Source organism: Ursus maritimus, unplaced genomic scaffold (genome assembly GCF_017311325.1).
Source record: "Ursus maritimus isolate PB19 unplaced genomic scaffold, ASM1731132v1 scaffold_4, whole genome shotgun sequence".
Classification (NCBI taxonomy): domain Eukaryota; kingdom Metazoa; phylum Chordata; class Mammalia; order Carnivora; family Ursidae; genus Ursus; species Ursus maritimus.
The window spans coordinates 90,190,323-90,205,410 of NW_024426552.1; the positions used below are offsets into that span (position 1 = coordinate 90,190,323).

At 38.1% G+C, this 15,088-nt stretch overlaps 1 protein-coding gene across 1 annotated transcript in view; it reads left to right on the forward strand.

The window, feature by feature from the left end:
- Positions 1-15,088, forward strand: part of PLD1 (phospholipase D1) — a 192,017-nt gene that overhangs the window by 81,538 nt on the left and 95,391 nt on the right. The window contains exons 10-11 of the mRNA XM_040621604.1: positions 1,043-1,192; positions 1,890-1,973. Of these exons, the coding sequence (XP_040477538.1) occupies positions 1,043-1,192; positions 1,890-1,973 (234 nt within the window). The remainder of the gene's footprint in view (positions 1-1,042; positions 1,193-1,889; positions 1,974-15,088) is intronic.

Sequence of the window (15,088 nt, forward strand, 5' to 3'; positions counted from 1 at the left end):
TATTACAAAATTAATTACCCAGTAATAGCAGTTTACCAAACAGATAAATTAAGGAGTGATAGTTTCACGTTTTTTAAAAAATAAAATTTTATTTTATAAATTGATATCCTTTAATTAACAGAAACACATAAACAGTGATTTTTTTTTTTAAAGATTTTATTTATTTACTTGACAGTGAGAGAGACAGCCAGCGAGAGAGGGAACAGAAGCAGGGGGAGTGGGAGAGGAAGAAGCAGGCTCATAGCGGAGGAGCCTGATGTGGGGCTCGATCCCATAACGCCGGGATCACGCCCTGAGCTGAAGGCAGATGCTTAACCACTGTGCCACCCAGGTGCCCCTAAACAGTGATTTGATTTACAAAAATTCTGCTTGCACACAGATTTTAAGAAAAATACCTTGAAAGGATACTCAAGTGTACGTTTACTACAGATTTTATTAGTGAGTGTGTTTGTGTTAATAAATGTTTCTTTCTGGAAGATCGTAGTTATGTAATATGTGTATGTCTTTTTCTCTATATATACGTTTGGTTCTACAAAGTTCAGCCTCATGTATACAAATATATATTTCTTTCTTTTCACATATTGACTAATATATGTATTTAATATCTATTTATTTATTTATTCAAACTCATACACACTGTGTAGTACACATTGGCATGTGTTTTGTGTGTGTGTCTGTGTATGTATGTGTGTAAAAAGGTGCTAAACTTCCTTATCTTTTCTGACTGTAGATTTACGATTATCTGCCCCCAATAGCTTAGTATAGTGCTAGTCATAGTAAGTAACTTTATGCATGTGAGCGTGAATGAACGAGTAAATAACCTGAAAATTTATTTTAGCTATATTGTATATAGTTTAAAATCCTGCCCAACATGTTCAGAAGTCTGCTTTTTTGATATAAACAGGATGCTCTTTGCTTAAAATTTCCAACCTATGTTTGCTGCAATACGGAAACAAAATGGCCCATGTTTCATTGTTCAATTTTTTTGAAGAGACAGAACACAGAGTGATCATTCTTTTCCGCACTTTGATTTTCTTTGAAGGACACTTATTTTAAAATGCAACAGCTATAGACATGCTCGGTGGTGGGGAGGGGCTATAGAAGAATTCATCCAGAAACACGGCACCGACTTTCTCAAAGACCATCGATTTGGGTCGTATGCTGCTGTCCAGGAGAATACTTTAGCTAAATGGTAAGATTGTCTTGCTCTAAGACTATTTTTTATAGTCATAGTATCTAACATTATAGCAGGCCTAACTTCATCTGGAATCAATTTTCGAAGCTGTGGAAACATATTCTTCATTATACCCTTGACAAGGGCCTTTCTTCATAGGACTACTTGAGCATAGATTAGTTTTCCAATGTTTGTATTTAAGATTTTCATAGTGAGCATTCAATAGCTAGCTTTAGATTTTGAAGTTTGATTTTAAAATCTAACTTTTCCATTTTTTATTGATGCAAATGGAATGTTTACTTAAGTTATTAGCTACAATTTAAGAATGAGAATTTACTTGCTGGGTATTTCTTTTAAATAAAATGCTTTCCATGTTTTTCTGCCCACGGATTGGAAACCAGTCTGTTTTCAGTCTCAGAAGAACAATGGTGTGAGTTCGACAAGATGAGAGGGTTCATCTGACTCATGTGATGATGAGACCAATTTGTTGTCCTCTCAGCAGAATCTGGTCACTTACTTCCATCTCCTTGCTGTACTTCCTGCATGGCAGACGAAAGATGGGATTTTCAATCCTTGGTCTTCAGCTATACAAAGTAAACTGGTGGCTTTGTAGAGACTCAGACAGTGGCTTTCATCTTTTACTTTGCCATAAGATATGTTTCCTTTCTTTCTTTTTGTAAAAAAAAATAAATGAAACAAAAATCTCGTCTTTCAGGTACGTTAATGCCAAAGGGTATTTTGAAGATGTGGCAAGTGCTATGGAAGAGGCAGAAGAAGAGATTTTTATCACGGATTGGTGGTTAGTATTTATCTATGGGGGTTTTGTTTGGAGGTTTCTACAATTAGACGTGTAAAACAGTGTTGTGCTGTTCCAGAATCGTACATTATGAAAACCAACAGTACCCATAGATGGTTTGGCTACAGTCTCAACCAACTAACTATAATAGGCTTCAGTAAAAAGTCTTTTCAAAAAACTTGACCTCCAAATATATCCTTAAAATATTTAGCTTAATTTTTTGTCTGTCTTTTTTTCTTTCTTTCTTTCTTTCCCTCTTTCTTTCTTTCTTTCTTTCTTTCTTTCTTTCTTTCTTTCTTTCTTTCTTTCTTTCTTTCTTTCTTTCTTTCTTTCTTTCTTTCTTTCTTTCTTTCCTTCCTTCCTTCCTTCCTTCCTTCCTTCCTTCCTTCCTTCCTTCTAGATTTTATTTATTTTTTTGTCAGAGGGAGAAAGCATAAGCAGGGGGAGCTGCAGGCAGAGGGAGAAGCAGCCTCCCCACTGAGCAAGGAGCCCAATGTGGGACTCGATTCCAGGACCCTGGGATCACGACCTCAGCTAAAGGCAGACACTTAACCAACTGAGCCCCAGGCGTCCCTGTTTTTGTCTTTCCATTTAGAAATAGACACCCAAATATTCATCTTAGTAAAAATTATTTTGTAATGCAAGTACAGTTTGAGACATGATAGAAAATAATCTTCCTTGGGTGCCTTCATTTGGTATTTCAGTCACCGGGTCCAGTGAATATACTTCTGAATTGTCCCTTTGAAGCTGGAATGGTTCCAGTTTGCCTGTTACGAAATGATTAGGCCTGGTCGACTTTTTTGGAGATACATCAGATTTCAACTTTTTGACCCCCTTTACAGATACCCATGAGAGTTGCGATGCTTATCAGAGCCACTGGAAATCTCATACTTAAAACTCATTTAGCTCTTGGGAAATTGTACTCTTGGAGTTGGTGTAGGCTTTATAGTTTGACTTCAGTTCCAATTACCCATCTGCCCGGACAGTTAAAACCAGTTGCAGATGCCAAAATTGACCGCAGTGGAAATGAACATGTATGTCTAAAATGTGTTTTCCTTCTAAGAATTTAGTTGCTGAGCTGCTCCTTATTTTTCCCTGTATTGTTTCCTTTCAAATGCTGTCTTACATATAAACTGCGACAATATCATAATTTATTTCTTCCTAATTCTAGATTTTGGGGAGAGGGGAGAGTAATTAGGAATATGAACTCAGCTTTTCTACTCTTTTGCCTTAGTGATATGGAAATCTATAATTCTAGAGCATGCTTTCCCAACCTTGGCACTATTGTCATTTTGAGCCAGATAATTCTTTGTTATGGGAGGTGGTTCTGTGCATTGTCGGATATTTAGCACCATCAGCATGTCTGGCTTTCACCGACTAGATGTCAATAGCAAGCTCCTGGTTGCTGTCGTGTCTTCAGAGATTGCTGAATGTCCCGTGGAGGACAGAGTCCGTCTTGGTTGAGAATCATTGATCTAGGGTCAGTAGATAAGTGTGTGACAGTCTGCATGTCTGTGAGCCTATTTATTCTCATGTGTGGCAGAGCTAAATCTTGGCCTTTATTGTCACATTTTGTCCCTTCACTCAGTTACCAGGAATAAAAGAAAGTTTCGTACTTAAGAGCTATTTCTTTGGTTGAATACTTTATAAACACTTAGGAGAATAAATTTATGCTTAATGTAGTACTATATTCCTTTAGATAATATTTCTGAAAGTTTGATGAAGACATGAGAGAGACTGAAGATAGTTTTTCCATTGAGCCCATATTTTCATGTTTTATGCAAGAAAATAATATCTCTTTTGAAGGTTCTGAACACTAAAATACAGGCTCCCATTTAAACATCTAAAGAGATGGAACCCTGACTGTTTTCTGTTGTTGGAAAGAAAATAAACCAGGTTATTTCTTTTCTATAACTGTCTAGGATAACATCTTATTACCACACTCCCTTTGACATAAAGCCTCCATTGTAACTTCCCTCATGACAAGTGAAGAAAATTCTTGTCATGCAAGTATATTGCAAAAGAGAGCATTCAGCAACTTAACCAATACTGGTATGTCCAGTATTGGTATACTGAGAGAGTGAAAAGCATAGTTGGAAGATGCACTTGTCCTTTAGAAGCTTCTAATCTAATTCAAGAGATATCATATGTTTAAGTGAAAATTGTGCTAATAAGTTTATAAAATAATTAGTGTGCAAACAAACAAAGATGGAGGTAGTGAAATGAGAAACAGCCTGGGACCTTCTAGTTCATTAATCCATGTAACCACCCATCCATTTACTTGTTAACTTAGTGATTCATTCCAGAACTATTTAATGAGCACCCACTCTGACAGATGCTGAACTATGAAGATGATGGAGAAGCAGCCCCTACCCTAGAACAAGAGAGGCAGGAAGTCATATGGAAAACCACAGACTGGGGAAAAGCAGGTGATGAGGATTAAGAGAGCAGAAGGCTGTAAAGAAGGAGGAGCCCTGAGGTGGGGCAATGCCTGAGCCTACAGAAGCTTTGGAAGCTTCACGGAAGAGAAGGCTGGCCTGGGGCTCGGTGATGGACTTGATGAGACAAAGACAGGTGAATGTTTTGGCAGGGGGATAGCCAGGACCGAGGCATAGAAGTGTGAGAGTGCCCAGCAGCTCGGGGGGAGGGTGGAGGCTGTGGATGGCTGACGCATGGCATCCTTGGGGATGGCGGGTGGAGATGGCAGCGAAGAGATGCGTCAGGGGGAAATTGTGAAGGGCACTGGGGGAGCTGCTGAGGAGTTTGCACTTACTGCTGTGAACACTGGAAACCACTGACAATTTTTAAACCTGGGGAGTTCAGTCACATTTGTTTTCTAAAAGGGATCATTCTGGTAATAAGGCAGAAGAGGAATTAAACACTGGTTGTAGAGCCCACTTGGCAAGCTACTGTTGTAGTCCAGGAGAGAAATGGTGAGGGTCTTTGCTCAGACCACCTTCGGGACCTAACTCTTACAGACTTGGGGCGAGTGGTTTCTAAGGCACAAAGTAACATTGACGATAGCAGCTACCATTTGTTAAATTGTTACAAGTGCCAGAGGCTATGTTATAGTTGTGAAAAGTGAGACGCATGAGGTAGGTAAGGACACTGCCCACGGTCAGGCAGTTGGCAGAAGCCAGTGCTGGCTGGGACCCAGGCGTGTCTGCTCTGGAGCCCCTGTGTCACGGAGCTGCCTCTCGGAGAGGGCCTGCTGCACTGCACGGTGCCTGAAGTTCCTTTAATTTACTTATTTTTAAAGGTTCTATTTATTTATTTGACAGAGTGAGAGAGAGTGTGTGCATGAGTGGGGTACGGGCAGAGAGACAAGCAGCCTCCCCACTGAGTGCAGAGCCCAGCATGGGGCTCAGTCCCAGGACCCTGAGATCATGATCTGAGCCGAAGTCGGAGACTAAACTGACTGAGCCACCCAGGCGCCCCTGCAGTTCCTTTTAGATCTGAGATTCTTTAAGAACAGACTGAACTGTTTTGAGGTACTGAATAAATAAGCAATCAGATTTGGGTAGATTTGGCTTGGAGAAATTTTCTGAAGAGGTAAATTCTGAGGTAGGCTGTCAAGTTAGAAGAGATAATGACCCATTGAACAGCCCAGACTATCAAAAAACTAAAGTGAAGAGTAAATTCCAGTTGGGTATTGAAGGTGTCCTAAGAGGTAGTTTCTATATAAAGAGTACTGAACATTCTTCACAAGTTAATATGGATTAGCCAGAATACTGGTTTTATGCCTTTTCTGTACTTGGTGCTATTTCAAGTCACCTGTGAATTAACTAGCCGGTGTTCATTGGAGTATGTCCAAAATGAGGTTGGACACCAAGATGTGGCTACGAGCTCCATTGCCAAATGGCTAATTGCTCTTAGGGCAGATCCAGAGACTGCGGCTTAGCTCCCATTACCTCTTGGTGGTGGTGGTTCTGATTACCCCTGGGCAGCAGGGACGTGTGCAGCAAGTGTGTTGAGGGTTCGCCATAGTTGGTTCTTTATCCAGCCCATCAGGGGTAGCGGTGCAAGTGGGGTTTGCCCCAGCGCCTGAGCCTCTGCGTTAACCATGTCAGAAATAGATAGGATTAGTAAAACTGAAGAATGTTTAAAAAGAGATTTTTCATTTTTAAAAAATTTTAAATTTTAATTCCAGTAGAGTTAATAGTGTTCTATTAGTTTCAGGTGTGCACTATAGTCATTCAACAGTTCTGTGCATTACTCAGTGCTCATCCTAAGTGTACTCTTGAATCCCTAACACCTATTTTACCCAGTCCCCTACTCAGTTCCCCTCTGGTAACCATCAGTTAGTTTGTTCTCTATAGTTAGGGGTCTGTTTCTTGGGAGGCGCCCAGGGAGCTCAGTCGGTTGAGGGGTTAAGCATGTGACTCTTGATTTTGGCTCAGGTCATGATCTCAGGGTGATGGGATCAAGCCCTGCATCAGGCTCCTTGCTTGGGGAGGGGGTGCGGCATCTGCTTGAGATTCTGCCCCTCCCCCTGCTTGTTTCTCCCCCTCTCTCTAATTAATTAATTAAAAAAAAAACAAACCCGGGGTGGATGCCTGTGTGGCTCAGTCAGTTAAGCATCTGACTCTTGATTTTGGCTCAGGTCATGATCTCAGGGTTGTGAGGTCGACCCCTGAGTCGGGCTCTGCACTGGACATGGAGCCTGCTTAAGATTCTTTTTCTCNGGGAGGGAGGGAGGGAAGGAGGGAGGGAGGAAGGAAGGAAGAAAAGAATGAAAGTCTGTTTCTTGGTTTGTCTCTCTTTTTTTCCCTTGCTCATTTGTTTTATTTTTCAAATTCAACATATGAGTGAGATTGTATGATAGTTAGCTTTCTCTGACTTATTTCACTTAGCATTATACTCTCTAGCTCCATCCATGTTGTTGCAAATGGCAAGATTTCATTCTTTTTTATGGCTGAATAATATTCACACACACAAACATGTACCAGTTCTTCTTTATCCATTTATCTATCAGTGGATACTTGGGCTGCTTCCATAATTTATCTATTGTAAATAATGCTGTTATAAACATAAGAGTGCAGGTATCCCTTTGAATTAGTATTTTTGTATTCTTTGGGTAATACCCAGTAGTGCGATTACTAGATTGTAGGGCAGTTTTATTTTTAACTTTTTGAAAAAACCTCCATAGTGTTTTCCACAGTGGCTGCACCAATTTGCTTTCCCACCAACAGTGCTTGAGGGTTTCTGTTTCTCCAAATCCTTGCCGACATTTGTTATCTCTTGTGTTTTTGATTTTAGCCATTCTGACCGTGGTGAGGTAATATCTCATTATAGTTTTGATTTGCATTTCCCTGATGATGAATGATGTTGAGCATCCTTTCATGTGTCTGTTGGCCATCTGGATGTCTTCTTTGGCGAAATGTCTGTTCATGTCTTCTGCCCATTTTTAAATTGGATTATTTGTTTTTTGGGTGTTGAGTTGTATCAGTTCTTTATGTATTTAGATACTAGCCCCTTATCATCAGATATGTCATTTGCAAGTATAGTAGGATGCCTTTTAGGGTTTTTGTTTTGTTTTGTTGTTTGTTTGTTTTTTACTTAAAAATAGTTGTATTTATATTCCACAATTTGCTCAAATACTGGTTTTCTTATAAACTTTCTACAGGATGTTTTTTAAAGAAGTTCTAAATGGTGTCTTGACTGTGTTCTCACGGAATTTCACGGAAATAGTTCTGTGTATTTTTATAGCTTAATTTGTACTGAAGGGAGGGCAGGTGGTCACATGCAGGTCATGTGAGATTCTAACATGCCAGTTAGTGAGTTTTCTGATGTGAATCATCCCTTTGATGCTGAAGGTAATGCATCTGTTGAAAGAAGCGATCGTAATTTTGGACTATTGCTCTCTACATCTTCCAGTTTTCCTGTGTTATCTTCCCACATAATGTGAAATCTCATGACTCTAGGATTAGATACCAAAATATTCCTTTGAATGTTAGAAAAGTCTGGTTTTACTGGCAGATTTTTCCTTAATTCTGTCTCGGTATATTCATTATTTACATAATAGCCAACTCTAATAAATTCTTGATCTTAATAGGTGCATGTAATTAGCACAACTGTTACACCTATTGCATCTGTATCTGGAATGAGTCCTGGATTGGGTGCATCAGCCTGAAATAAAACCACATACCTTCCTGCAGGGCCTCAGCCTGGAGCAAGATGGGCTCCCACTCCCAGAATGGACTGGGAAACTTTAACTGCAGCTCCACCTGCTGGTGTGGATTAAGACCAGTTGCCTTTTAGTTTTGTGGATGGTCTTCTTCCCTGTGCAGAAGCTTTTTATTTTGAAGTAGTCTCAATAGTTTATTTTTGTTTTTTATTTCCCTTGCCTCAGGAGACCTATCTAGAAAAATGTTGCTAGGGCCGATGTTAAAGAAATTACTGCCTGTGTTCTCTTCTAGGATTTTTATGGTTTCGGGTCTCACATTTAGGTCTTTAATCCATTGTGAGTTTATTTTGGTATAAGAAAGTGGTACAGTTTCATTCTTTTGCATGTAGCTGTCCAGTTTTCCCAACACCATTTGTTGAAGAGACTTTTTCCCATACCATATTCTTTTCTGCTTTGTCAGATATTAATTGGCCATATAACTGTGGGTGTATTTCTGGATCTTCTTCTACTCTGTTCTCTTGATCTGTGTGTCTATTTTTGTGCCAGTACTATACTGCTTTGATTACTACGGCTTTATAACTTGAAGTTGGGAATTGTGATACCTCTAGTTTTGTTTTCCTTTTTTGGTGTTGCTTGGCTATTTGGGGTCTTTTGCGGTTCCATACAAATTTTAGGATTGTTCTAGCTCTGTGAAAAATGCTGGTGGTATTTTGATACAAATTACATTAAATCTTTGGGTAGTATAGACTTTTTAACAATATTTGTTCTTCCCATCCATGAGCATGGTATGTATTTCCAGTTCTTTGTGTCATCGTGAATTTCTTTTATCAATGTTTTATAGTTTTCTGAGCACAAGTCTTTCAGCTCTTTGGTTAAGTTTATTCCTAGGTATTTTATTATTTTTGATATGATTGTAAAAGGAATTGTTTTCTTAATTTCTCTTTCTACTGCTTCATTATTAGTATATAGAAATGCACCAGATTTCTATACATTGATTTTGTGTCCTGTGAGTTTACTGAATTCATGTATCAGTTCTAGTAGTTTTTTATGGAGTCTTTAGGGTTTTCTATATCTACTATCTTGTCATCAGCAAGTGGTGAATGTTTTACATCTTCTTTAGTGATTTGGATGCCTCTTATTTCGTTTTCTTGTCTGATTGCTGTGGCTAGGCGTTCCAGTCTATGTTGAATAAAAGTAGCAAGAGTGGACATCTTTATGTTGTTCCTGATCTTAGAGGAAAAGCTCTCAGTTTTTTGCCACTGAGTGTGATGTTAGCTGTGGGTTTTTCATGTATGGCCTTTATTGTGTTGAGGTGTGTTACGTTTAAAAACCTACTTTATTGACAGATTTTATCATGAATGGATGTTGAATCTTGTCAGATGCTTTCCTGCATCTATTGAAATGGTCATATGGTTTTTATCCTTTCTCTCGTTAATATGTTGTATAATGATGATTGATTGTTAATATTGAACCATCCTTGCATCCTTGGAATAAGTCCCACTTGATTGTGGTGAATGATTTTTTTTTAAATATATTGTTAGATTTGGTTTGTTAATATTTTGTTGAGGATTTTTGCATCTAAGTTAATTAGGGATATTGGCTTATAGTTCTCTTTTTTAGTGATATCTTTGCTGGTTTTGCTATCAGGGTAATGCTGGTCTCATAGAATGTATTTGGAAGCTTTCCTTCCTCTTCTATTTTTGGAATAGTTTGAAGAGAATAGGTATTAACTCTTTTTTAAATGTTTGATAAAGCTTATCTGTGAATCCTTCTGGTCCTGGACATTCATTTCTTAGCAGATTTTTGATTACCAATTCAGATTGGTGCTCCAGTATTGGAATTGATCCCTTTATTGACATGTAATGCCCTTCTTTGTTTCTTGTTATAGTCTTGGTTTTAAAGTCTATTTTGTGTAATATAAGGATTGCTACCCTGGCTTTTTTTTTTTCTTTTTTTCTTCCATTTGCATGGTGAATACTTTTTCATCCCTTGGCAGTGGTCTAATTCTTAGTTCAGTTCTCAAACTTTGTTATAATGTTTAGGATCAAATCCATGCAAGGGCAACTTGGGAGTGAGCTAGAAGTTGATAAACTACTTTATAGGGTTGCTTTCCTGAACTCTGCTTTCTCCGTGACCTCTCCACCACTTTTGGGTTTCCTGTAGTTTGTTTTTTCTTTTTCTTTTTTTTTTTTCAGTCCTCTAACTAGAAAAGTGGGGCTTTATTTTCCCTGCTCTGCTACATGCTTTCTGCAATGATACTTGTGTCTAGAGCCAAGCAATGGATACTTACATTGTCCTCTAGAAACCACAGTTCTTCTATGTGGAGAGGAAAGTTCCAATCCCTCAGTGTTTCTGGTGCCGGTGAGCCCATGCTGCCACCCCATCACTGCCAGAAGATCCCATTCTTTCTCCTCAAGCCTGAAACAGAGGACTTTTACCTGAGTTCTCTCTGCCTGTACCAATGCCTGTTACTGGGTTCTCCCTTCAGGATGATGAATCATATGGGAAAACAATGGTAAAGTCCCCATTGGTTAGATGGTACATCAAGCTCTGTTCTTCCTGAATTCATGAACACCGCATATCTCTCCATTTATTTAGATCTTAATTTTTTTTTTCATCAATGTTTTGTACTTTCTACACACAATAGTACCCTTTATGTGTGGTTTTGCTTCTGCAGAGTCAGTTAGTCAAGGTCAGCCACAGTCTGGAAGCAGGTGATCCTCCTTCTGACCTGTTGTCAGAAGATGAGTAGTAGTCTGCCTAATGCTACATCACAATGCCTACATCATTCACCTCACTTTATCTTATCATGTAGGCATTTTATCATCTCCCATTATCACAAGAAGAAGGGTGAGTACAGTACAATAAGATGTTTTGGGAGAGAGAGACCACATTCGCGTAAAATAAATTACAGTTTTATTTACAAGTTAATTTATTTATTTTGTTTTTTATTACAGTTTTATTACAATTATTGTTATAATTGCTCTATTTTATTAGTATTGTTGTTAATCTTCTGTCCCTAATTTATAAATTAAACTTTATCATTGACATGCGTGTAGGAAGACAACATGGTATATGCAAGATAAGTGTATATGATTTGGTACTATCGGCAGTTTCAGGCATCCACTGGGAGTTTTGGAATGCAAACCCCACGGATAAGGGGTTGCTATTGTACAGTTCTTGCCCATATTTTGTTATTTATCACCAAGTAATTTATATTTCTTAGTATTACTGTAAATGGTGTTTTTTAAAATTTATGTTCCAGTTTTTCACTGCTGGTGTATAGAAATACAATTGATTTTTTATATCGATCTTACATACTGCAACTTTGCTTAGTTCACTTATTGGTGCTAGTAGCTTTATTGTAGATGCCTTAGGATTTTCTCCATAGATGATCATGTGATGTGTGAATAATGGCCATTTTACTTTTCCCTTCCTAATTTGTATACCTTCCATTTTATGTTATTCCCTTATTGCTTTGGCTGGGACCATCAGTAAAGTGCTGAACAGCAGTGATAAGAATGAACATCTATGCCTTGTTCTCAGTGTTGGGAGAAATCAGCATTCAGCTCGTTGTATTATGCTTTAGTTAGATTTCTTATAGGTGCCTTTTATTATTTTGAGGAAATTCCTTTCTGCCTGTACCTATAATTTGAGAGTTTTTGTTATGAATGGTATTGAATTTTGTCAAAACTTTTTTCTGCATTTATTGAATTGATCATTTTTTTCCCTGTTAATGTGGTGAATTGTATTGATGGATTTTCAGCTTTTAAAGCAACCTTGCATTCTTAGGATAACCTCACTTTGTTGTGATCTATTATCCTTTTTATAAGTTCTGGTGTTTTTTAAATTCTGAATTCAGTTTTTAATAGACATAGGACTAAAGTTTCAATTTCTTTTTACTTCTGTCTTGGTAACTCATTTCTTTCAAGGACATTGTTGGTTTTTCTAAATTATCATATTCATATAAGATTATTTATAATATTTCCTTTTTTTTTTAAAGATTTTATTTATTTATTTGACAGAGATAGAGACAGCCAGCGAGAGAGGGAGCACAAGCAGGGGGAGTGGGAGAGGAAGAAGCAGGCTCATAGTGGAGGAGCCTGATGTGGGGCTCGATCCCACAATGCCGGGATCAACAGCCTGAGCTGAAGGCAGACGCTTAACCACTGTGCCACCCAGGCGCCCCTATAGTATTTCCTTATTATTGATTTAATATCATTTTAATGTCTGCAGGCCCTGTAGTGATTTTCTTTCATTCATTTTTTTATATCGATAACTCATGCTTTTCCTTTTTCTTTTTTTTACTAAGTTAAGAAAATTTTTATTTTTTTATCTTCTAATCCTTGTATATACACATACATTTCTTTTTTAAACATGAAATATCAGCATATATAAAATTACATATTTCTCCATCTGAGAATATGTTATATATTTTCAATGGCCATGCATTTTACTCACCTTTTTAAAAAGCATACCCTTTATTGATGTATGATTGCCATACAGAAAGAGCTGTATATATTTAATATATACAACTTGGTGAGTTTGGAGATAAGCATCCACCTGTGAAACCATCACCATAATCAGTGCCATAAAACATATCAATCACCTCCGAAAGTTTCCTCCCATCTTCTTTATTTATTTTTAGCTTTTGTAATAAGAACACTTAACATAAGATCTATCCTCTTAGCAAATGTTTAAGTATGCAATATAGCATCGTTAACTATAGGCACTATGCTGTACAGTGGATCTCTAGGGCTTATTTTCTTACATAACGGAAACTTTGTACCCTTTGACCAAGACTTTGTTTCCTCCTCTCCCTAGGCCTGGTAACCACCACTTACGAATATCAGTCTTTTATCTTTTTAATGCGTTATCCTCAAAATTGAGGGCCTCTTGAGAGCTATTTTAAGATCCTCCAAAATACCTAATAGAATGCTCTGCATACAGGGTTCACAGTGCTGGTGGATTAAATAAAGGGTGATAAAGACTTAATTGCAGAGTATAGATGCAGCCCTTGTTGGTGGGAATATACATTGGTGCAGCCACTATGGAGAACAGAATGGAGGTTTCTCAAAACATTAAAAATAAAATTACCATATGATCCAGCAATCCCACTTCTGGACATATAACCAGAGGAACTGAAATCAAGGTCTTTTTTTTTTTTTAAGATTTTATTTATTTGACAGAGAGAGACACAGTGAGAGAGGGAACACAAGCAGGGGTGGTGGGAGAGGGAGAAGCAGACTTCCCACCGAGCATGGAGCCCGATGCGGGGCTCGATCCCAGGACCCTGGGATCATGACCTGAGCCGAAGGCAGACGCTCAACGACTGAGCCACCCAGGCACCCCTGAAATCAAGGTCTTAAAGAAGTATATGCATTGTCATGTTTATTACAGCATTTTTCAAAATAGCCAAGACATGGAAGCAACCTAAATGTCCATTGAGGGATGATGGATAAAGAAAGTGTTGTATTTACATTCAATGCAATATTGTTCAGCCTTAAGAAAGAAGGAAACCTGCCATTTGCAATAACATGGAAATATAATGTTATATAAGGTGGAAATATGTTATATAACATGGAAATATAATGCATAATGGAGCACATTATACTAAGTGAAATAAGCGAGACACAGAAGAACAAATGCTACCTGATTCCACTGACATGAGGAATCTCATTGTGAAACTCTCTTTTTTCTTTTTTTAATCTAGCTAGAAGTTTGTCAGTTTTATCAGTCTTTTCAAAGAGCTAGCTCTAGGTTTCATGGAGTTTTTTTTTTTTTTTTAAGATTTTATTTATTTATGTATTTGAGAGAGCACACAGCCAGGGCAGAGGGAGAGGGAGGAGCAGACTCCCTGCTGAGCAGGGGGCACAACTCAGGGCTCCATCCCAGGACCCTAGGACAGGACCTGAGCTGCAAAGGCAGGCACTGAGCCACCCAGGTGCCCCAGTTTCATTGAGTTTTCCATATTATTTTTCTGTTTTAGATTGCATTGAGTTGTATTCTTGTCTATTATTCTCTTCCTTCTTATTTCAGGTTTAATTTGTTCTCTTTTCTTATTCTTTTTTTAGAAGTATTTATTTATTTATTTATTTATTTATTTATTTATTTATTTATTTATTTATTTTCGTAATCCCTACACCCAATGTGGGGCTCGAACTCATGATCCCGAGATCAAGAATCACATGCTCTTCCAACTGAGTCAGCCAGATGCCCCTCTCTTTTCTTATTCTTAAGATGGAAGCTCTGATCACTGGTTTGAAACTTGGTCTTTCTCTTAGCAGCATTGGAAGCTATAAAATCTTCTGAGAGGAACATTTCTGTAGAGGTGCATGTTTCCATCTCTGAAATCAGGATGCATATTACACTCCAGATCGTCTCACAGCTATACTTGTCATGTTTTTCTTTCTCAGCAGTACAAATAGTAATGATGCATCTTACAATTATTAATGTCCTAGATTCAATGAAATGTAGTTATTATACAATTCTTGTGAGCTTTGCTTATCTAATAGTTGCTTAGTGAAGATGCTGACATAATGATGCTTGTGAGTCATACTCAAATAGCTACTTTCTCCTTGCCAGGGAGACCATTGTTTATACTTTGTTTTAAGCATGAATTTTGGTCTTTTATCTTTTTATGCATTATCCTCAAAACTAAGGGTTCCTCGAGAGCTATGTTAAGATCCTCCAAAGTATCTAATAAAATGTTCTGCACACAGTGTACACAACGCTTATAGATTAAAGAATAATAAAGACTTAATTGCAGAGTATAGCATTAAAAGTGACCCCCAAATGGAAGATCTCTGAGTTGACAATTAATGTATACATCAAAAGGTTACAAGGGGCACGTGAGTGGCTCAGTCAGTTGGGCATCCGACCCTTGATTTCAGCTCAGGTCATGATCTCAGGGTTGTAAGATCGAGCCCTGCATGGGGCTCTGCGCTCAGCAGGAGTCTGTTATAGGATTCTTTCCCTCTCCCGTCGCACC